Here is a 23879-nt window from a genome sequence, read left to right on the forward strand (position 1 = left end):
AGAATATCATTAATATAATTTTTTCTCGTATAAATTTTTACATCTGTTTTTCAACTTTCAACATAATTTTACAACAATTGGGATTCGTTTTCTTTCAATTGCATATAGTTTCTTTTTCTTATAAATAATTTGTTTCCAAAAAAAATGATATTTGTATTACCTTTTTGTTAGTACTTAATAGTACTTTTTGAACTAAAAAAAATGTCAAGATAACCGAAAAAAAAAAAATACTAGTGTCTAAGAGGGTGAATGATTCGGTGGTCCTCACTTGTTTTTTCACCAATTGTGGTGAAAACTTAAATCAACGGTTAGATCATTATTAAATTTGATCCAACGGTGGGTTATATTTTGTCAATTATAATCAATTTTTTTTTTGCAATTAGTGGTATATGAACTACGGCCCAATAGAATTTGTTATTTCCATAAAAAATTTTACTAAATCCTAAATTTCACCCACACACAAAATTGAATTTCATAATTTCCAACTAGTTAAACACACAATTGTCTCCTTCGTCAACATCAACATCATTATCTTCTTCTTCACTCTAATATTAATTCTGTTGATGTTCAATTATACATCTCCTAAGTTTCATATTTTACACCCTTACAAGCTTTTTTCTTTATAAAATTTACGGCGTATATCTTATCTCTCAATCTCTGCGAGGAAGTAATCTGAATCCCAATGTCTAATGAGGTAGGTTTTTCATCAATCTGAAACCCTAAGTCACACTCTTAGGATTAATTTTGATAGATTTCTTGCATCATGCCATCAAATACCTAGCCTAAATTAATTTGTTCATGTAGGATTATGTAGATGACACCAATAATGTTGACGGGTTTCACGGGAATTTGGAGAATCCCTTGAGAAACAGTGATGAGCTCCTGGACGATGATATCTTCATGGATGCTAACTTGGCAAATGCAGAAGTTGGTGCTTCTGAATCCAATGAAGGTACCCATTTTGATCAATTGGATGAATCTTATAAGATTGACGGGTGGGAGGACATAGGAAAGACTGAGTTCTTGAATATTGTAGATGTTGATATAAAAAGATATCATTTCAGTGATCTAGGAGTGGCTTTTGATTTCTACAATGCATTTGCCAAGTCAAAGGGATTTAGTGGTCGAAAAAGTAAGACGCGAAAGCACAATGGGATAATCAATCGACAGAATTTTGTTTGTTGTCGCGAGGGCTTCCGACGAAAAAAGGCAGATAATATGCATACCAGAAAACAAGAGCCTAGAGCTGAAACTAGATGTGGCTGTAAGGCAAAGGTTCAGGTGTCATTTGACGTTGTTAGTGGTCGCTGGATTGTTTCAAAATTTTCTGATTTGCACAATCATGACCTTCTTCCTCCAATTTTTACTGCAATGCTTCCTGGTCACAGAAAAATACCTGCTGCAGATATTGAGCAAATAAATATAATGAGGAAGGGTGGATTAGGCACTGCACATATTTTTGCAGCACTCTCAAGCCAATCTGGTGGTCACCACAATGTTCCCTTTTTGCCCAGGGACTTGTACAATCAAGTCGCACAGCAACGTCGACGATTGAAGGGTGATGCTAGTGCAGCTCTTCAATTTTTGAGGAAGATGAAGTCCATTGATCCTGTCATGGTTATAAGATATGAGGTTGATAGGTTTCACTCGATAAAGAATTTATTTTGGTGTGATGGAATAAGCCAAATGGATTATCAATTGTTTGGTGATGTATTGGCTTTTGACGCTACTTACAAGAAGAACAAATATCATTGTCCGCTTGTCGTTTTTTCGGGTGTTAATAACCATAACCGCACAGTTGTCTTTGCGGCCGCTCTTGTGTGTGATGAGTCAAAGCAAACATATATTTGGTTGTTAAAAAGTTTACTGGAAGCAATGAAGGGGAAGGCCCCAATTTCAGTTATCACAGATGGTGCCCTTTCAATGAAAAATGCAATCGAAAAAATTTTTCCTAATGCACATCATCGCCTATGTGCTTGGCACCTTATTCGCAATGCCACAAGTAATGTAGGTAATCCTAGGTTCACATCGCAGTTTAAGAAGTGCATGCTGGGTGATTACGAGGTTGGTGTATTCCGTAGTAAGTGGGATCGGATGGTTGAAGAGTTTGATGTGCAAGACAAGCAATGGATAATTGATATGTATGATAACCGTCATAGTTGGGCAACAGCACATATCCGTGGGAAGTTCTTTGCTGGGTTTAGGACCACTTCTCGATGTGAGGGGTTGCACTCAGTTATTGCAAAGTATGTCAAGTCCAGGTATAATTTAAGAGATTTTGTAGAGCACTTTGATAGATGTGTTGCCTACATTCGTTTCAAAGATAGTCTAGCAGACTTTGAATGTGCACATGGAGTACCTGTGATGCAAACTCATTTATTGTCATTGGAGAAGTCTGCAGCTAATTTATATACAAGAGAGGTATTTTTTCTATTTCGCCCTATTATTATAAGGTCTGGTTCAATGAAAGTGTTAGATTGCATTGATGTTGGTTCTTATATGTTATACACGGTGGTTAAGTATGGTAGTCCTAACGATACATGGCAAGTATCTTTCTGTGATTTACCAATGGAGTTTACTTGCTCCTGTATGAGGATGGAGTCATTTGGCATTCCTTGCGAACACATTCTATCTGTTTTAGTTACACTTGACATTTGTGAATTGCCAAAATGTTTAGTTCTAGATAGGTGGACCAAAAATGTGAAACAACAAATACAAGATACAAAGGGGTTCACTTGGGATTGCTTAAAGTCTACCCAATACTGGTGTTTGATGGACTGGTTTAGATTGGTGGCTACACTATCAGCAGGTAAAGATGATAGGTTCAGGAGCATGAGGGATTGGGCGATAAACACAGTGGATAAAATGAAAGCCGATGATACTGCTAGTGCAGTTGCTTCTAATAGTGCAATTCCTGCCACTCATACAGATCCTCGTGACCCCCCAATTCGTAGAAGAGCTAAGGATCGTGCCGGACAACGGTGTAGTATATGCCGGGAGCTCGGACATAACAAAACTACATGTCCAGATCGGAGTAAGTATGATAGGGGTTCACATGAACGGCATAGTCTACCTACAGATGATGATGCATATGAGGCTATGTGGGATGAGGAAGAAGACTTCATTTATGAGGAAGATGAAGGTGAATGTGCGGTAAATTCTAGTTCTGAATCTAGCAGAGATCAAGTGAGACATTTCTCAACTTTGATATTTTATTTACTGACTACTTTAAGATTTTTCATGTGTTGCTCATAAATTTTGTGTTATTTCAGGATATGGAGATAGATGACTCTAATTATGAATTTGGAAATGAGGACGATGGAGCCAATGAAATTAATTAGTCCTATATTATTTTTGTTTCATTTAATTTGTAATGTGTATTACGTATTATTTACTTGTTCCAGCTCAAATTACCTTTGATTTAACCTTTAGTTTTTTTTGTCTTTTTGAAATATGGATATCTTCTATTTAAATACATCACAAATGTGGGAAACTAATCCTGTCTAATTTGGTGTATGTTGGGTTTAAGTTCTAACTTTTAATTATGTCTAATTGAGTTTTTGTAGTTACTGATTACCAATTTTAAGCTACATTGATGAAAGATGAAAGATGAAAGCTGGGAATAAATATGGTGTTTATGTTAAAATTTGAGGGATTTTTTCATCTTGTCTTTTGTTTTGGGTATTAGTGTTTCATAAGTCTGAATGCTTGGATCTTATATTACTCTTCATATAATAACAAGGATATTCAAATTCATGCACTAGTAATGTTATGTAAGTTAGTTGGTGGTAGATCATACAATGGCAAAACTCAATCCTTTTAACTTCAATTCATTCATTAGTTATGCTATGCAGGTTAGTTAGTGATAGATCATACAAAGACAACAATGGACTCTTTTAAATTCATTATTCTAAGTTGTCTGCTGTTTTATGATTATATTTCTATTTTAAAGTGCTACTTTTTCACTAGTATGAGACACAAGAGACTTACAAAAATGCATCCTGTTAGTAAAAAATAGTCACTCAATTTTTTTAATTCATCTCAATTTTTGAGAAATTGAGATGAGTTAATTATTTTTTCACACATTGAAGTCTCTAAAAATAGAAGAAAATAATGTAAAATAGTCCTTTGTTATCCTCTATCATCATCTCTGTGACTATTTCTATGACAGGTTTCTTTTTATGTTAATAACATAGTGCTTTAAACTATGTGCTCTCATTTCATTGTTCTTTAATGATGAGAAGATTTTTAGTTATTAGTTAAATTTTAATATTTTTTGCACCTTGCAGTAAGATTGCTATGTGCATCGGTTTAATTCAATGTGAAAAATGAGTAAAAAATAATTTAAATATGATTAAAATAGTTTAAATCATAAGCATGGATAATTATCTTATCCATAAGCAAAATAAACATTTTGGAACTTAAATTCAAATACCTAAGTTAATAACTATATGATAGAAATATTTTTGCACTCAAATTTAAATATCTAGTTAATTTTTTGCCACAACTGCATTCCACCATCGATCTGTGCTTATTTGAACGTCTCGCTTCCTTTCGTTGCTCTCAGATAATACAAGCTTCAAGGTGCTACTCATGCGGACCTTCTCATCCTTGAGCTACATATTCACCAAATTGGCACTTTAATAATACGATGATTATAAGTAGAGCTAAGACAACTCAAGGTGTGTACCCTTACCACTCCGAGGACAGATGGGGTGAAGTGAGATTCCATATTCAGCCATTGCATAACCCAACAAGCAGAATTTTCACTGTGTCAGATTGTTAAAGTTTGATTAAAACCTGAATGGAAGGATGTGCATTGACAAGAGAAGCGAAAACATACTAATAAATGGTCTACCTTGATTCCAGTTGCGGTAATCCATATCCTCTGAGTATATCCCATTTTTCAAAATGGTTCTTACTTGGCATTCCATGTTTGACATAATCCTCTGATAATATTATTTGAACAAGCACTTGTCCTTGTAACCATGGCTTTATGAGACACAATGGACCTTGTTTTAGCATATCATGTTACTTGCTATATTGAGATACTTACTATTACTTTCATGTCTTGGAGCCTTTGTTCCTCGCCATGTTTTGGTGATAACACATCGAAATAATAGGTTACCTTGTCTATGATGCTAAAGACTATAAGATACCAATGACCAACCTTCTCCTTAACTGGTATATATACCTAAAATTTGAAAATTTCTTTGATTTAAATATCATGTACACAACAAATGATATATATACCTAAATTAGTTTTGTCCTCTAATTTTAAATATTTAAATTAGTTAAGGTCAGTGGACATACCCACTTAATATTCTTGTTGGGTTGCATAAAATCTTTTCCATAGTCTCTGAGCAAGTCATCCAGTGTTTTATCTCTAAAGATGTCCTACTGGAATTTGATAAATAATGTATAGCATAACACACAAAATATGAGACTAGTCAATTCAAATTGTATTAAATCCAGTTAATCATTCACACAATTGTACAAGTTTCTAGACATAACACTCATATTAGACTTACTATATGCTACATTGTTACACATATTTAGAATTGTTATACTTAATAATTGAGATTACCGCAAATAATGGTGGTAAGCTCCACAGTATCCTTTTGTTACTCTGTTCATGTGTTGTTCTAATAGCCATCAGTGTAAACACCTGCAGTTTTAAGGTAATTTATATTATTGTTTCGATATGTAAATCACCGAAGAATTAATGAGTTAGTGTTGTTAATTTTATGAAATTTTAATTCTTAAATGCAAACCTCTTCTGAAATCTCATGCCCCGGGCACATGCATGTTAGCTGCGCTCTAGAGATTCTGCAGTCCCCATGCTTAATGATCTCCTCTCTGCAATAGAGTTCAGTGAATTGGATAAACAAATTTTAGTTCAATGTCATCTTCATGTAAGGTTTCTCATGGAGACACTTAAAAAGCAACAACTTACTCCCCATCAAGTGATGAACAAAAGATATATGCTCCGATTTTCTCATGTTCTTTTCTTAAATTCATCTCAGGGACTGGTTTGAAAGTGAATGATAACCCCGCTAACGATGCAACATCATGATTGACTTTTTTCCCTGATAGGATTTTCCCTCTTGGTGCAGCAGCTTGGAGATGCAGTTGCGTACTTAGTGTTTCACCGAGGGTGCTGCGATGGTTATTCTTTGGTGGGACAGTGCTTGAGGCATTTTCATTTGACAGCATATGCTATGTTTTCCCCATCCATCAACATTAGTAATGGAACCATATCACAAGATAAAAAATGATATTACAAATCAGAAAATTCATGAGATGCAAAGTGTTACCGGTGTTCGAAATCTTGCCGTGCTACCTATTGCCACTAAATTTCCCTTAGAATTGTTGCCAGCGGGAGCTTTCTGGGTTGGCTTAATCCTATGCGGTGGCTGAGACATGGTTGTAATCACGTGACTCCTTGGAGTTACCACCCTGTTAATGGATTTTGGAGGTGGCATATCAACTGTATTGACTTCAAAAACTTCCTTTGGGTCCTCATCGACATCAGTAAGCAAGGTAATCAGGTCCGTTTCTTTATCCGTGAGCTTAAAATTTTTTTCCTGTGCATTGAGTTTGGTAGTAGATGCTGATTTTAGTTGTTGTTGGACCCTCTCAGTGACACCTTCACTGAACACACCTGGATGAGGTGACCTCATTCTCTGTTTCTTCCTCTGCCCTCCTTTGATCCCACTACTTGAGTCACCGTTGGCAAGAAGGATAGACTCAACGTGAGCCAGGGCGTTTATCTGTGTATCAATTTTTTTTTCAATGTCGTCAACTTTTTCCCGGAGTAGTCGTATCTCAGACAGCAGAATATCCATCAATGTGTTATTCCCCTCCATATTGAAAATGGCTGAATCGATGATCCTTGCATTCTATTGCGTACGCATTCTTTTGTGGGGGTGATTTACTACTGAGGAGTGTATGTGTCTTTTTGACTTCAGCCACCTTATTTGCTTACACATGGCTACACAAATTCGCCAAATTAGAAAAGCACATATGTAGACACTAATGTCCTACCACTGCCAACGAGTGTGACATAATTTTGTCTCTTTTGTGAGTCTTAGCAAATAGTACTGCATGCTCTCTCTTTTTAAAGTGTGTTTGTTGAGGTTGTACCTGTATACCAGTCGCCCAGGCTGTATTGGCAAAGTTGTGGACATATATGTGGTCTGGTTTGTCCTTGACATATAAGCTTTGGGTGGTGATGATATGAATTTTTGATTAAAAATCATGCCTTTTCTTAGAAATTTATTCTAATAACTGTGTATGGTAGTGAAATTAAAGAATTTAAATGACCTAAAAAAGCTTATGTGGAAGTGTATAAACTAAGGTGTCGTTAGCTTAATTAATAGTAAGTTTAGACATTAGATAAAATTACATTAAAATAAGACAATAAAATTAGATTAATTAACAGTAAACAATTTGGCAAGAGGTGAACCCTTTCAAAAATACTAAATGACAATCAAAATTTACCATTTTAAACAAATATTTAACCAATTATAAATCTTAAATACTAAATTTTAAATTATAAACTTATAAAATAAATTCTTGTATGATATTATTTTATTAGTAAGAAAGATTTAGCAAACTTTTTCTATATTACTTTATTTGATCTTCATTTAATACTCCCTCAATTAAAGACAGGATCAGATGTGTGGGATACTGGTATCACATAGGCTGTATAGTAATCCGATAGTAAGTAACTATTATAATCAAACAATAGGCTATTTTCATTATGTAATCATATACTATGACAACCATAACTCATGCGACCATCTCTCGCATTTGTCCTCCCAACTGCATTGCTCGATATTCGTACATGATCGTGCCTTGTCCAGAAATTTTCTGCACAACCATATTTTGGCGCCAATATGAGTCCATACAACTTCCTATATCCCATATTATTCCCTATATAACATATGTTTCACAATTCAGTATTACACACAGAAGGAAAATCAGTCACAGAAAAAACTCTTCAATGGAATTCCTGAACTTGGAGGCATTTGACATCACCGGCTCTGTTTCACAAGTTTACGGCAGGTAACAACATTAAGATTGCAACTTCAGTGTGTATTTTAATATAAGTTTTCATTTGTTGGGTCCAGGTATACTAACTTACCTAACTATATTGTTCACCATATGCTTGTAGTGATGCTTTTGCCAAGGTTGAAAGCAACCATGACCATGCTGTCCCAGAAAAATTGGTGGACGTTGGACAAGTTGACAACACCAATGGAACAGAGTCTTTGCGTGGAGAGTCTAAATAAGGGACACATGCAAACTTCAATTCTAATGGAGTTTCGATTGAGATCCCGCATGATGCACAACAATTGAATGAAGTAGTTGGAGGTGGACAAAACATGCTCTTCGTAGGCTCGCAACAGCTGGATCCTTCCCAACACGGCTTTCAGATGTTTAAGGAGAGTTTGGCCACTGGGACGTGCCAACAAGTGGATATGGAGACAAGGCAATTCATGCGACAGCTGATAAGACTCTTTGAGGTAAAAAATTCAAAATAAGATTATTATTATTATTATTATTATTATTATTATTATTATTATTATGATTTAATGGCCTGTCATTCACAATGCTCTCTGAAGTTTTTTAAACATTTATATCAAGCCAAATGCTTCATTGTCTTGTAGGAGCAACAAGTTCAAATTAAAGAGCTGAAGGGATCAGTTGAGAAATTACAGGCTGAAAAAGAACCAAAAAATGATCTTATTGAGAAGCCTGCAGAGGATTTAATATATATTGATTCTGATGACAATTTGGTTTACACAAACAAGGAAGAGAAAACCCCAACTAACTTAGTTCCTTCTGGAATTCATAACATCTCTCCTATAGCTCCCAATACTGAAGAGAATTTAGTGCAAGCTCCAGCCTACACCAATATCATAAGGAATAGATTGTTCAGGACCCCTTTTACTAGAAAACTAAAAAAGGAGAAGGGAACAGGTTTAGCTACAGTTAACAGTGCAGGTAATCAGGGGCCAACCAGGAAAAGCCCTCCATTGAAGAGGCGTTGTGTAGGCCAAGGCTCTCGTCGGACCAATGCTACCACAAAGGTACCTTGTTTAATTTTGTGCTAAACTCAATCACAGTCAATAATATAGTTGCATTACTTTGTCTCCATAACTTGTATTAAATATATTTTTTGTGCAGAGCGGGAGAAACAAGTTCAAGGTAACACCTGCAATGGACTTCAATGATGTGCAAGCTAGGATATTTGCATACATCTTCAACAGCGGAGTGTATCAAGAGTAAAAATCTAAACTTTATGTGTTTGCAATATCATAAAAAAAGACAATAACCACATAGTCAAATTATAATTATTGATTAATCCATGTGTTCTTGTTGACTCTACAAAGGGAGTATCTGGTGAAGATGGGCGAAATGACAGCTACAAGAAAAATCATGCATAGCCTTCTTCCTGAAAATGATATAGACGAATTGGTCGTGCAAATGCTATGCAAAAATGTGACACTCGCTCAATTTGCTTACCCTGACCCCTACATTTGGTGTCTTCCTCCCACTTTTGCGGTTAGTTAGTCCAATTGCATGAAATATTATGAATATTGTGATCATAACATAGCATATTTTAATAGAGTTTATCAACTATACTCCAATAATTTATTTAACATGAATTTTGATTGATAGGAGGATGTGCATGAGAAAAAGAGTCAAGCACTCATGCAGATGGAGTATATGGACACTTGGATCAAAGCATCAACACAACTGCAATATGTAAAATGATCCTCTCCTTTAAATTCTACAAAATCTTTAATTTGGATACAGTATTGTTTATTGTTACCTTTAAGTTTAAAGGCCCTGTGTATTAAGAGTAATTATGATATGTGAATATTCTATATGCTATCTAATTAATCCAAATTTCAAGATCTATGTGCCAATTGAGGATCTCGGTGCCAATTGGTTTGCGATGGTAATTGGAATGCACCAAGAGGCTTTATATTACCTTGACTCTAATCCACAACCGTACTTGGTTAGAGATAGAAAGGCTCGGATGCGCGATGTTGTAAGGCTTCTTTTCATAAGATCAAAAATTACAAATTAGGTGTTTGCTATCAAATAATTTAACCACTCAAAAATTCTTGGTAATTTGTAGGCCAAAATGTTGTTCAAAATAACAACTGAATGCTTTGACACGGATGAGAAATTTCTACCCCATGACTTACCGGATTGGCCAATTATTGATGGAAAGGGCATACCAAATTGTCGCAGCGGGTAGTTGTTAAGCCACCAAAAAATATTTAGCTGATAGTATAATTAAATAACATTGTATAATAATTGTTTGTTATTATTGCAGTACCAATTCTGCTAGCTGGGTTATTTCATGGATCAACATGGAAAATCAGTTTGATTATGATCTCCCAGGCATGGTGAGCTACTTGGCTTTGATTACTAATTCTTATCACTATATTAATCAAGGAAATTTCTTTTATTATTTTATTTAAAAAGATAATTGAGTTTCTCGTGTAAAGAAAAACATTATTCATTGGATTGCAATGGGGAGGACATTAAGAATGTTAGAAATTATCCTATCATTTATCCAATCAAATATATATACTAATAGATAACCAAACTCTAACAAAATATAAATTTCATGAAACAGTTGGAACACAACTTGCTTCGTGCTAAGTTAGCGGTGGACTTGGTTACTAGTCCCTTCAATCAGTTGAAGAATGAGATTCTTAAAGATGCAATTGAGTGGGAGAAGCACCAGGTGGGAGCATGAAGGACCAATACCTAAGCATTTTCTTTGTGGCATATGTAGCCCGTATTATGTAGTTTGCTTTAATTATAAACTAGATTTATTTTCAAGCTTTAATTATCATCTAATTTTATTTTATTTGTGCCAGTTTGAATATTATGGGTGTACTTACAAAGGCCTTAACTTTAATTATTATCTATATTATGGATGAATCACTTATTTATCTTTTTCTTTTATTTTATGGCAGTCAAAATATTGGTTGCTCAACATTCATTATTCTTAGAAATTCTTTCATAAAAATGTTATTAAATGCATGCTTTTAATTTTGTAGTTTTATTATATGACATTTCTCCAAATTTATATCTATTTACTGACTAAAAGACTTGTATGTGAAGTCCTGACACTATTTATTTTTAGAGTTCATGAACATACTTTTACAAAACTAAACATGTATTGATTGTCAACTATTTATGTTACTCAGTGACACAATCATATAATTATAAAAGCATTAAGTATTAATTTATGCACAATAGTACATAACATGATATTACATCACAATCCAAGAGTATTAGCAACATGAAATTGTGGTCTTTAAGTTGGACATAAAGTGAAAGATACTAATTATTGAGTCTTAATTGGCTGCATAACAATGTCAGTTACACAGAATTATGAAATTAAATTAAATAGCATAACATAACTAATCAAGCTCTAATTAATGGTCCTTTATTTTGAGACTCATAACTAGTAGAAGAAATGAATATCTACATTAGTGATCCAAAATTTCAAACTGTGCAACCTGGGAAAGAAGATAAAGAAAAAGATTTTAGAAACATAAATCTAAGTCACAAAGAACAATGTAACAGTTTCAAATCAGATGTTATATAACTTCAGTGTTGATAATCTATATTATAGCATTAAGAAAAATATAATATTTATTTAAATTGATTTATTTATATTAAAAGGAAGCTCATTTAAGCTTTACATATTATGCAATTCAAAAGAATTTTACCAAAGCCCTTCAATTTGTCTTTAACACAATGAATGTTAAGTATTATGAGCGAAATTTACTTCATCAATTCACTAAACTCAGAATCATTTACCTTCAAAGAAGAATGCATTAATTAATGTAAAGTACTTCAGCGAAGCTGATAATTATATGCACAAGGAGATTTGAAGCCAACCCCTCCTCAAGATTTGTATAAGTTCAAAAACAATTGAAGATATATATGAATGCATAATGTATTCTTAGTTAGGTTTTTCGATAAAGTGGAACTAATTTTCAATTTGCAGCATAATAAGCAACACACAATCTTTATCCTTTTCAACACATTATTGCAGAAAGTTAAGTTGCAGTAGTTACTTTAAAATCAAAACCAGTTTCAGTTGAAGTCACAATTACAAATAGAATAATCAATAAAAATCATAAGTTAAACATGAAGTGACAAAATGAAAAATACAAAGAACAGGGTTAATGTTATCTCATAGAGGTGAAGCTTTTTTTGGTCTACTGCTAAGTCATGGAGATAGAGGAGTTTGCTAGATTTGGTCCACCACTGCAATGTAGCAAAACTATCTTCTCGTCCACCACAACAAAAACTACAAAATTAAAAAATTTTGTGCCAAAATCGAACAGGGGACATTCAGATAATGGGAACGGGTAGTGCAAAAGAGAGCATTTCTAGAACAATCAATGAGTCAACAATACTCGTCGCCACTATCGTCCCCATATAGGTGACTGTCTTCCACCGATGCTATGCACCCAACAAGAATACAGTTTCGACAGTTTTCTCCTTATCTAAAGTCGTTAATAATTTAACATTGCTTGCAGTTGATAAATAATAATCTAATTAAATAAGTAAATAATGCTAGAAATAACCTAATTTTAGGCTAGGTATTTGATGGTATGATGCAAGAAATCTATCAAAATTAATCCTAAGAGTGTGACTTAGGGTTTCAGATTATCCCATTGTGCTTTCGCGTCTTACTTTTTCGACCACTAAATCCCTTTGACTTGGCAAATGCATTGTAGAAATCAAAAGCCACTCCTAGATCACTGAAATGATATCTTTTTATATCAACATCTACAATATTCAAGAACTCAGTCTTTCCTATGTCCTCCCACCCGTCAATCTTATAAGATTCATCCAATTGATCAAAATGGGTACCTTCATTGGATTCAGAAGCACCAACTTCTGCATTTGCCAAGTTAGCATCCATGAAGATATCGTCGTCCAGGAGCTCATCACTGTTTCTCAAGGGATTCTCCAAATTCCCGTGAAACCCGTCAACATTATTGGTGTCATCTACATAATCCTACATGAACAAATTAATTTAGGCTAGGTATTTGATGGCATGATGCAAGAAATCTATCAAAATTAATCCTAAGAGTGTGACTTAGGGTTTCAGATTGATGAAAAACCTACCTCATTAGACATTGGGATTCAGATTACTTCCTCGCAGGGATTGAGAGATAAGATATACGCTGTAAATTTGATAAAGAAAAAAGATTGTAAGGGTGTAAAATATGAAACTTAGGAGATGTATAGTTGAACATCAACAGAATTAATATTAGAGTGAAGAAGAAGATAATGATGTTGATGTTGACGAAGGAGACAATTGTGTGTTTAACTAGTTGGAAATTATGAAATTCAATTTTGTGTGTGGGTGAAATTTAGGATTCAGTAAAATTTTTTATGGAAATAACAAATTCTATTGGGCCGTAGTTCATATACCACTAATTGCAAAAAAAAAATTGATTATAATTGACAAAATATAACCCACCGTTGGATCAAATTTAATAATGATCTAACCGTTGATTTAAGTTTTCACCACAATTGGTGAAAAAACAAGTGAGGACCACTGAATCATTCACCGTCTAAGAGTATCGGTGGCTGGGTTTAGTAGTTTTTGTTTTTGTTTTTACACTGTTTGTGGCTGGGTTAAGTAGATAATGAATTATTGCATACAGAATAGGAAGAGATTCGAATTCAACCAACCTAAGTTGGTTTGGGCTAAGTACATTTAACAAGGTTTTTCTATTCAATTCAAACTTGTGAGTTTTGCAAATTTTTTGTCTTTCAATCCTAACCTACCAACCAACCGCATATTATGGCCTCGGACAAACCGAGTAACGTGAATTTTTTGTTTTTTGTTTTTGTCAGAGTTACGTGAATTTTGAACCAATTTGCATTGCAACGGCCATTGAGCCTAAATCCATAAGTTAATGGGTTGATCCATATTATTCAAAACCAATAGACGCCTCATTTTTTTTTTGTCTGTATACACCAATATATCTTTATGTGCTTATGTATTTTTACTAATTTAAATATTACAAAAATAACTGAGAGAATAAATTAAAATTTTAAATTAATCATTTTTTAATTAATATATAGTGTTGATATTGAAAATACAAGTTTTGTATTCTTAGCTGAAAATTTTAAAAAACCACGAAAGAAAGAGTTTCTCCAAATGAAACTAAAACAAGTGTATATCACACAGCTAACGTGCCCTTATCATGTTCATAAATTCTTTAGGAAAGTGATCAAATCAAATAAGCAAGCAATTAATGGAGGGAAAGTACGCAGAATTAATTAGGTGCCTCCATTTACCATATTTGATTTGGTAATTGATACCACAACTTATATGTATGTCTCTAAAATTGAAACAACTAATAACACTATGTGACACAAAAATAGCCTTTATCCTATTTTTTCCCAAATTACTTGCATTTTCTCATAATGATCACTCTTACTATTTGATTGGTGATGTTTAATTACATAACTTATCTAGAACCAGAATCTTCATTCTTTATTGTTTTCTCATGATCAACTTCCCCAAAAAATAAAAGAAAAAAAATCGTTATTTCTGTAAAATAAAAAATCAGTGGCAAAAATTTTTGGTTTTCATGTGAATTTGAGTTGAAACTGTTACCAAGACACCTTCAAACATCAAAGTTCAACTCGTGCATCTCATGTTCCTCTATATAAATGTAGAGTTCCAATTCTTTTTGCTGTAATGTCCTGAAACACAGAACTTGCTCTGCTTCATATGCTGTTGATTTTGCTAATGCCATTTTAATCTTAATGATAATTTGAGTTGGCTTTTTGGCATTCATATCTTCCTTCCTTATGTTTTATCTGCATGATTTGTAATAAGGGTTTTGCTTATTTTCATATATCTTGTGAAACATTTAACTTAATAAAAAATTGCTAAACAATCAAAATTTTTACCAAAATAATATGACAATACTATAATTGATGACATGTTGCAAGTGATTTACTAAATTGTTTTGCTTAAATCTTCTTATGATGTTCTTTGTTCTTTGTTGTGTTTCTTAGATATAAAAGAGCATTTGGTTTTGGTTATTCTTTTTCCATTGGAATCATGAGAAGAAGTATAATAATAATAATGAAGACAAGAACATAGGTGAATAGGTGATGATCATGGAGAACAGGACAATGAGAAGGACTTTTAGTAATATGATTGGAGATGAGAAGGGTATGAAACCTTTGATGCTGAAATGTGGCTTGGCTTTGGCACTTACATTTGGTGGATTTCTCTATTCTCACTTCAGAACCAAAAGAATCAAGTTTCCCTCTTCTATCCCTAAGTGCCTACATTCACGTTCGTTTCCCTCATTCTTCTTTTGTACTATATATCTGTTCCGATTCCATCTAAAATTATTTCTTAAGATTTGAAAATGATATTTGAGCATTGATCACTTAAAAAGAGATAAAACATTAGCCTTTCTTAAAGAAATGATGAGTGATGATTTTTAGATGAATTTAGTATAACTAATATTGTTTATCTATAATGCGAAATTTCAGGTCGTGGAAGTCAAGCTAATTTAGGAAGACGTATAAAGTCATCATCCAATTCTTGCAATATTCATTCAGAGGGAACTAATACTTTAGATTCTGTAAGTTACTTGAAAAAGAGAATACTTATCTGGTATTTTCTAGTTGTTGTGTGTTTAGGCCTTGTCATTTTGAATGTTGATGCCATAAAATATCAATTTCCAATAACTTAATTGGAACTTAGAACTCTAATAATATATCTAAAATTACAAATGCTTGAAAGTTGGTAAACATTATTACTAAGAATTTTTTTTATGAAAAGAACATCAAAATTAATCCTTAAAAAATGAGTACCATGTTTATTTATATTAGTCCTTCAAAAGATTCATTACACAGTCAAGAGTGTCATGATTCTACTGCCACCAAAGTGCCAATGGTTTTCTTAGGGTTAACAACTAACAAAACATGATTTAGCAGGAATTTAATTGGTTCGTAAATTGATTAAGAGAACAACCGATGTCAGAAGAATCTGACATACCGATAACATAGTTTCATAAATTCAAGCGAATCAATTTATAATTCAGAATAAAATGACAAATAAATTTTTTAAAATTTATATTTTAGACAAATTAGTCTTTAAAAAAATACTAATAAAATTTTTCAGATATCAAATATAGATACATTACCTTTAAATTAATTTTTATAATTAGGGTAAAAAATCTTAATTTAAACTAACTTATTCACGTTTATTACCATAAAAAACTTTATTGGTAATTTTTTTAAGAGACTATTATATCAAAAATATAAATTCTTAAAAATTTATTTATCGTTTTACTCTATAATTTTATTTATATAAGTAAATGATCAAATTAGTTCTTAAAAGATCATTCATTTTTTAAAGTCTTCGAAAATTTTTTAAATCAAATTCGTCTTTCAAAAATTTTAAATTAATCATTTTAGTCTTTCTGTCACATCAAAATTTGTTGATGTGGCATATTAAGTGACAACACAACACACACCTAGTAATCCTAATTAGCCGCTAACATGATTAGTTTATGAAATTATATTAAATCAACCACAAATTAAGGAATTCCAATACTTCAAGTTTTTAACTCAATTAGGTTTTGATTTGATCTAATTTCATAAACTTATCATGCTAATAGTCAATTAAAATTCTTATGTGTGTTATAGTATCATTTAGCGAGTCATATTAACAAATTTTGGCATCATCAAACAAAAAAAAAACTAACATGATTAATCTAAAATCTTTAAAATACGAATTTGATTTAAAAAAAATTTTGAGAACTAATTTTAAAAACTAGTGATATTTCAAGAGCGAATATGACATTTACCCGTATTTACATACTGAAATACTATAACTATATTTTTCACGTAAAATATTTTAAATGTGACATTTTGTTCGATGTATCTATTACCAATATTATAATTAGAGGTTAATTATATGATCTTATCAAACTTTTTGTTATAACAGGAAGAAATTTGCATATCCACGGTGATCAGTACCAATTCCTTAGCTGGAGGTCACTCTCCAAGATCTAAACACAATGGAGACAAAGAGAAAGAGAAAGACGAGTCTATGTTACCTGAATCTGCAGAATTCGGATCCATCATCACTGCTGGAAGAATCTCTTTCAAGAAAGATGTGGAAGTTCCAGCAAGATCATCAGAAATTGCGTCTCCATCAACAGCGCATGGAAGCTGTTCCGAGAGGGATGATTATCACGAACAAGAGATCAAGCAACTGAGCAACGTGATCCGAGTCCTTCAAGAACGAGAAAGAACCCTAGAACTTCAATTGCACGAGTATTGCGGTATCAGAGAGCAAGAAACGGCGGTTATGGAGCTCCAGAACAGGTTGAAGATAAGTAACATGGAGACTCAGATGTTTAATTTGAAGCTCGAGACGTTGCAGTCGGAGAATCGGAGACTGGAGGCGCAGCTGGCGGATCATGCGAAAGCTCTCGGCGAGCTTGAGACGTCGAAGGCGAAGGTGAAGATGTTGAAGAAGAAATTAAGGTATGAAGCTGAACAGAATAAGGAGCAGATCATGAACCTTAAGCAGAAAGTTTCCAAGTTGCAAGATCAAGAATCCAAGTTGAATCGCGAGATTCAAGCCAAAATTGGAAGGCTAAAGGAACTTGAATCTGAGACTCAAGTGTTGAGGGAAGCTAATATGCGATTAGAAATGGAAAATTCTGAATTAGCTTCCAGATTGGAATCTACTCAGATGCTTGCACAAGCTGTTCTAGAAGACCCTGAGGTAAATACAATATTCTTATTCATTGTTATTTAACTCATTTTCAATACATTTTAAATTTTAAATATTTTTTATGATGTAACTGACTGATTTTTTATGTGCCGCTAACATAGCTAAAAAAATGTGTAGATGAAAATTGTTAAATTATTTAATATATTTGACAAATTTATAATTTAACAATTTTCAACTATTATTATTAGTGGAAACTCAGGTGCAAGTCGACTTCACGTGAAGTTGATATTTGAGAACTGTTAGATGACTAAATTTTCATCTAATGATTTTTAGATATCAACTTCACGTGAATTCGACTTCCCTGAGTTTTCATTGTTATTGTTACCTGTTCAATTACTTGAAGTTTTATTCAGACATTTAATCCTGTTCTGAAAAAGTACGTGACTACTTTCACATGAACAGGCAGATGTCCATAGAAACGAGAACGAGCTCCTTCGAGAGAAGAACGAGAGCTTGGTGAAGGAAATAGAGCAGTTACAACATGATAGATGTTCAGATGTGGAGGAACTAGTTTACTTGAGATGGATAAATGCATGCTTAAGGCATGAACTAAGGCACTACCAACCGCCGGCGGGAAAAACCGTGGCGCGTGACTTAAGCAAAAGCTTAAGTCCTACGTCAGAGAAGAAAGCCAAGCAGCTTATACTTGAGTATGCAAACAGCATTGATGGACCAGGGAACCTTTCTTGTGCTGATTCCGAGTCTTCTTCCCAGGCTTCTTATATGACGGACTCCGGCGAGCTTGACGAGTTATCGCCTCGTCTGGAAAACCCGCCGGTAAGCAAGTCAAAGATCTATCGGAAGCTAATGAAGCTTATTCGCGGTAAAGATAAAGACAAAGATAAAGATAAAGATATAGACCGACGACGGCTCAGCCGAGCCACGTCCAGAGAAAAATCATTTAAATCTCTAGATGGTGGCACTATTTCTCCGAACTTCGGCTTGGCTGGAGCCGACGGAATGAGAAGTGAGTATGCAACTCCGGGTAGAAATTCGCTGGACTTAGAAAGGACGACGAGTTTGAAGGAGGAAGGAGATAGGAGGAGTCGAGATTCCAAAGAGGAAGATAATGAGTCTTTACAAGAATCTTCATCAGTTAATGAGAAATCTAACAATTTGGTTAAATATGCTGGAGCTTTGAAAGATTCTCCTGGAAATGCAAATGCAAATGCCATTGCCAATGCCGATCCAAAAAGGCTCATTGTACATAGAAGATCGGCAACATATAGTTCATTTTAAACAAAACCTATAATCCAAAGATTTTGGTTTTTCTTTTCTTTTGTAAATATTATTACAGGTTAGACAATAATCCTGATTTAGCATATTATTAAGTATTAAATTTCAGAACATATAGTAACCATCTATTAGATAAGGATGCATTATTTCAAATTGATTGGTATGCTGTATGCATTCATTCATGAACAGTGTTTTAGTTAAGACTTTAAGAGTATATATCACATCATTTTAATTATACTTGTACTGATCATAACTTTTATTGTTATTCCTTCCAATTATTAATTTAATTTCTAAATATTAACTATATTGCAAAGTAATGTTGAAAAGGTTTTGGGCTGGGAAGGGTAAATCAGTAATTGGGTATAGTATGCTTTAGAATATATCACTTCAGATTTCAGAAGGATATTTTCAAAAAGAAATCACTTCTCATATGCAGCATTCATCATATGTATTTATTCCATATATGGTTATTCTATGATCATTTCATGTCTGACTTTAGATTCTGCCATGATTGCATTTTCTTTTATATCTGTATGGTTGGTGGTGGATGGTCCTAATTCAAATACCAAAAATAACTAGAACAATAGTACATTATTCATGAATAATAACAGAAATTTCTATATCATATAAAATTATAAATTGGTTTACAAACCTTACCAGAAATTTCATAAGATGTACTGTAATACATACAGAACATATAATGCAGATTTATCTAGACCCCAGAAAAATATAAAACTTTTACATCACTTAAACATGATGATTGATGAGTAGTATAACACTAAAACATTTAATTTGATATATATAGATAAAATGTAACAATGATTATACATATAAATTCCTTATGAGATAAGAGAAATGCCCTGTAGAAGCAAAGAATCAGCAAGAACTTGGTTAGCAGCTTGTGAAGGATGGACACTGTCCCAAAAGACATATTGGGTTGCATTAGGACAAGTTCCTGGTGATTTTGGATTGCACAACAGGATTGTTGTCTCCACTGTCCCTGTTCCACAGCAACCTCTCCTTGCCTCCACAAAACCTATATATATTTAACATCACAAAAGAAAAGTGTCATTTGAAGGAAATACATCATTATTTTTGTGTACATCAAGAGTGATTTTATTATTTAAGAAAATAGAGATTTCTCAAAAAAAAAATCCAAAATGAAAAAAAAAATCTAATATTTTCAGTTGGAAAAAAAAAAGAAGATTTTTTCTAGCAAAATAAGTTGCAAGAAATGCAGTCCTAATATTAATTTAGATCAGAGTAGGTACCAGATTTTGCAGGGGACTGAACAAGGTCAAGTAGAGGCTTGTAAATATCAAAGACAACAATCTTAAGGCCAGGAAGTTGTTTTTGAAGGTTTGAAGCAGCTGAGTTAATCTTCTTGTTGAATCCTTGAGCATCTGTGTTGAGTCTTGACACACATCCATTCTCATGGAAACCAAATAAAGTTCTTGCTGCTGGTAAACAACCCAATGGTGGCAGTGATGTCACTCCAATTCTCCTTGCTCCCAATCCATACAACCCCTGCATATTTGTTTGAGTATTCAATTTTGCATGATAAATATATTCAAAATCATAGAAATAATTATTTAAATTATATGATATAATATTTAATAATTAGGGTCAATTTGGTAAATATCATAGATTAGAAGCAAATAATCCTCAACAACAGCTTAAACTTTGTTTTCTCACTTAACAGAATAAATTCCTTGAAATAATTAAGAGGGTATAAATAATTCATTCCAGTTTCCAGAGAAAACTACCCAAAATTGGAAATTAAGCAACTCTAATTAATATGACAGCACTGCATGATGCATATATTTCAAGGGCAGCTTAATTAATTATGTACCTTAATGAAGCTTGTGAATGAATCCAGAAGGTAAGATGAATATTGGTCAGGAGTGAAGGCCTTGTTGATCCAAGGGTTAACATAGTAATTTTGTACAAAATCACTACTTCCAGCACTCAATAAATACAATGCATCCTTGATTATTGAAGCTGATTTGGCACTTCCAGCCACCTGTGCCAGTTTGCTTTGATATTCCTTGAAATATTCTAATTGTTGTGACAATGGAATTGCATGCTGCACCAAAAAGAATAAAGAAAAAAAGCAGAATTTTTCATGTAATATATATGCACATTAATTATGAATATATAAAGTTGAGAAATATTATTTTAACAATTAAAACTAACTTGACAAGTAATAACTAGGAAATGAATTATTTAAACTGTCCCTAATTGTTAATAAAAAAAATTAAGAGAAAAAATAAATATTTTCATTACTAGCCAGCTAGCTTACATTCAAAATAGCAGCATTTTCATCATAACCAGATGCAGCTGAAGCAAAGTTTGCACCAATTAAGAGGTTCTTCCCTGATGCCTCTGGACTCAGATATGCTGGTGCATAGCTCTTGAATCCTAGTGTTTCAGCTGCAAATTTAAAGGAAAAACATTATTTCAACAACAATTAATGTTTCAGATAATTAATGGGTGTGGTTGAACAAAACATTTTTAGAAAATTGATTTTAAGACACTAATTATAATTTTTTTAAGAACCTTTTTATCTGTCAAAATAATATTTTTCACTAGGGACAATTTTGTCTAAACATTCTTCCATATTCAAAATTCCGATCGAAGATCACTAGATTAAAAAACAAAAAAGAAAAATGAATATTTATTACTCTAGCCAACAATTTTTTTTTTTTTAAAAAAAGAAAAGGTTAGTGACCAATTTTTTTAGTGTAAAAAATAGAAGAGTTGATTAATATTTAGTTCAAAAACAAATTAAACAAAAAATGTTAGTCACTTATAATTTTTTATTTAAAAAAACACATGAAAGAAAAAAAACACTTTTTTTAACACACCCTTAAAAAAGTATTTAACACATCATGTTTTATTAACGGTAAAAATTTAGGTACAGCTAATTTCATATGAAGTTGATAGTTAAGAGTCGTTAGATAATAATTTAGTTAAAATCTGTCAACTCATTTAACGATTTTCATTTATCAACCTCAAATAAAATTAAGTGCAGCTAAATTTCTAGTTTTATTAATCACTAAATATTCAAAGTAAATCCAAAATTAAAAGCGCTTTTTAAACTTACCAGTAATATCAGTAGCTAGTTTGCCATTACAAAACCTCCCTGTAGCTTGGTGATTAACAAAGTCCCTCCCATAAGGAGGGTAATTTGCTTTAAAGATAGTTGGGAGATAGTCATTGTTTCCGACATCGACGACGGAGTCTCCGAACGTCATGATTGCCGGAACAAGTGTTGTTGTATCTTGCGCATATCCGGAATATGCCAAGATCAACAACACATAATAAATAAAGAACACAACAACAAAGTTCTTCATTATTTTTTTTTTCAAAATGGATAATTAACAATGCAATGAGCTTGGGTTAGCTCAGTATATAGTATTCTTGAAGCATTGTTGTTGTTGTGCAATGGAATTTTATATGGACAAGACAATGACCTAGCTAGCTCTTAATTGGAACATTCATGGAGGAGGGTGGAAGTTAGATAGATGCCATTAAATGTGAACGCGTAGTAGTAGTTCCTATGCATTAGGCATATATAGTTTTGCTCAAACTATTTTTGAATGAATAATGAAAAAGGTTAAGAGCAAGAAAAAAAAATCTATAAGAAAAATTGAACTCCAAGTTAATCTAGAACTCAATTCATTTTGGTTAGGTTAATTTTTTTAATGTTTAATTTTGTTGAGTCGATTCAATGCAAGTAGCTTTGCATTATATATATATATATATATATTGCATTGAAAAATGAAATTTAATTTGCTGGATTGGAGATTTAAAAGTGCTAATAAATGATAACAAGAAAATTTGTGATGGAGCAATAATGCTACTAATATCTTTGGATTCATTAAGGAATAGTATTATATATATTGCTCTTAGATATTAAGGAACAGTAGTATATATATTAAGTTTTTAAAATAATGGATAATAAAAATGCGTCTTTACTCTTTACAACGAAACCTTAAAAAAATAATACTCAACTCAGTTCTTGATATTTTTTTTAGGATTGATTAGCTTCCGTAAAAAAAAATAACATTAACTTTTTTTTATACAAGATTAATCTGTCCTATAAAAATAAAGTTCAGAATCAAATTGATATTTTTTTTTATCAAAAATCTGGTTATCTTTTGAGATAATTATCAAAAACTGTTTTAAATTTTTCTCCTTTACAAATATACACACAATTAAATGTTATATATTTGGTAAAACAACCTGGGCGATGCGCAGGCATTTACCTAGTTTAACTTAAAAGTTCACAAATGAGATTATACTATGGTCGATGAATTAGATTAATCGAAAATTAATGACCTAATTGATCCTTTTCAAATAAAAAAATTAGACACAAAAAAAGTTGGTAAAAAATAATAAATTGATTGAATTAGTAATTTTTTTTTATTGAAAAGCCAGTTAACAAACTATTTTTTTTGAAATATAAATTTTAGATAAAAAAAATATATTATTTTATCATATTCAATTTAATTTAAATGAAACTTTGATCAAGTTTTTAAATTTAAAATTAATTTTTTTAAACTTCTAACTTCCTCAGATGATCGATTATTTTCATTGATATATATTCTTTCAATTAATCACAATAATTAATCTTAGTTTTTCGGTACTTTTATATGTCAAATAAATAATTCAGCAAATTAACTATGTGTTAGTTGAGCAATTAATTTGCTTTATTATTTTGCGCATACATTAATTTATTATTAACCGATGATAATTCTTTAAAGTACTGTGTTTTGGATTATATGTTGAA

The 23879-nt window shown here is 32.5% G+C and overlaps 3 protein-coding genes and 1 long non-coding RNA gene across 4 annotated transcripts; 2 read left to right on the plus strand and 2 right to left on the minus strand.

Moving 5' to 3' along the window:
• The first annotated feature begins 682 nt into the window (after nt 1–682).
• Nucleotides 683–3341, plus strand: LOC112712805 (protein FAR1-RELATED SEQUENCE 5-like). The gene is made up of 3 exons (XM_025765720.1): nt 683–694; nt 805–3186; nt 3273–3341. The coding sequence occupies exons 1-3, from the start codon at nt 683–685 to the stop codon at nt 3339–3341; spliced, it is 2463 nt and encodes an 820-aa protein (XP_025621505.1).
• An 11148-nt stretch (nt 3342–14489) lies between these two features.
• LOC112709979 (uncharacterized) lies at nt 14490–17836 on the minus strand. Its single transcript, XR_003156589.3, has 2 exons — nt 17163–17836; nt 14490–14898 (listed from the first exon to the last, which is right to left on the minus strand). It is a non-coding gene; the product is annotated as an uncharacterized lncRNA (long non-coding RNA).
• Nucleotides 15897–19197, plus strand: LOC112709977 (protein CHUP1, chloroplastic). The gene is made up of 2 exons (XM_025762017.3): nt 15897–17839; nt 18251–19197. The coding sequence occupies exons 1-2, from the start codon at nt 17156–17158 to the stop codon at nt 19085–19087; spliced, it is 1521 nt and encodes a 506-aa protein (XP_025617802.1). The 5' UTR covers nt 15897–17155; the 3' UTR covers nt 19088–19197.
• Nucleotides 19198–19678: 481 nt separating this feature from the next.
• On the minus strand, nt 19679–22926 carry LOC112709980 (GDSL esterase/lipase APG). The gene is made up of 5 exons (XM_025762018.2): nt 22191–22926; nt 21387–21517; nt 20937–21170; nt 20356–20611; nt 19679–20120 (listed from the first exon to the last, which is right to left on the minus strand). Exons 1-5 carry the CDS (start codon nt 22438–22440, stop codon nt 19924–19926), a joined length of 1068 nt encoding a protein of 355 aa, XP_025617803.1. The 5' UTR covers nt 22441–22926; the 3' UTR covers nt 19679–19923.
• Nucleotides 22927–23879: the final 953 nt, after the last annotated feature.

The sequence above is a fragment of the Arachis hypogaea genome, chromosome 9, assembly GCF_003086295.3.
Source record: "Arachis hypogaea cultivar Tifrunner chromosome 9, arahy.Tifrunner.gnm2.J5K5, whole genome shotgun sequence".
Classification (NCBI taxonomy): Eukaryota; Viridiplantae; Streptophyta; class Magnoliopsida; order Fabales; family Fabaceae; genus Arachis; species Arachis hypogaea.

What these genes read in the sequence shown, in the direction of transcription:
- LOC112712805 (XM_025765720.1), top strand. An exon ending in CTGAATCTAGCAGAGATCAA is followed by an intron (nt 3,187 to 3,272) that starts GTGAGACATTTC and finishes GTGTTATTTCAG; the next exon opens with GATATGGAGATAGATGACTC.
- LOC112709977 (XM_025762017.3), top strand. Translation starts at nt 17,156, where the DNA reads ATGTTACCTGAATCTGCAGAATTCGGATCCATCATCACTGCTGGAAGA. An exon ending in CTGTTCTAGAAGACCCTGAG is followed by an intron (nt 17,840 to 18,250) that starts GTAAATACAATA and finishes TCACATGAACAG; the next exon opens with GCAGATGTCCATAGAAACGA.
- LOC112709980 (XM_025762018.2), bottom strand. Translation starts at nt 22,440, where the DNA reads ATGAAGAACTTTGTTGTTGTGTTCTTTATTTATTATGTGTTGTTGATC. An exon ending in ACTAGCTACTGATATTACTG is followed by an intron (nt 21,518 to 22,190) that starts GTAAGTTTAAAA and finishes TTAAATTTGCAG; the next exon opens with CTGAAACACTAGGATTCAAG. An exon ending in TCAGTCCCCTGCAAAATCTG is followed by an intron (nt 20,121 to 20,355) that starts GTACCTACTCTG and finishes AAATATATATAG; the next exon opens with GTTTTGTGGAGGCAAGGAGA.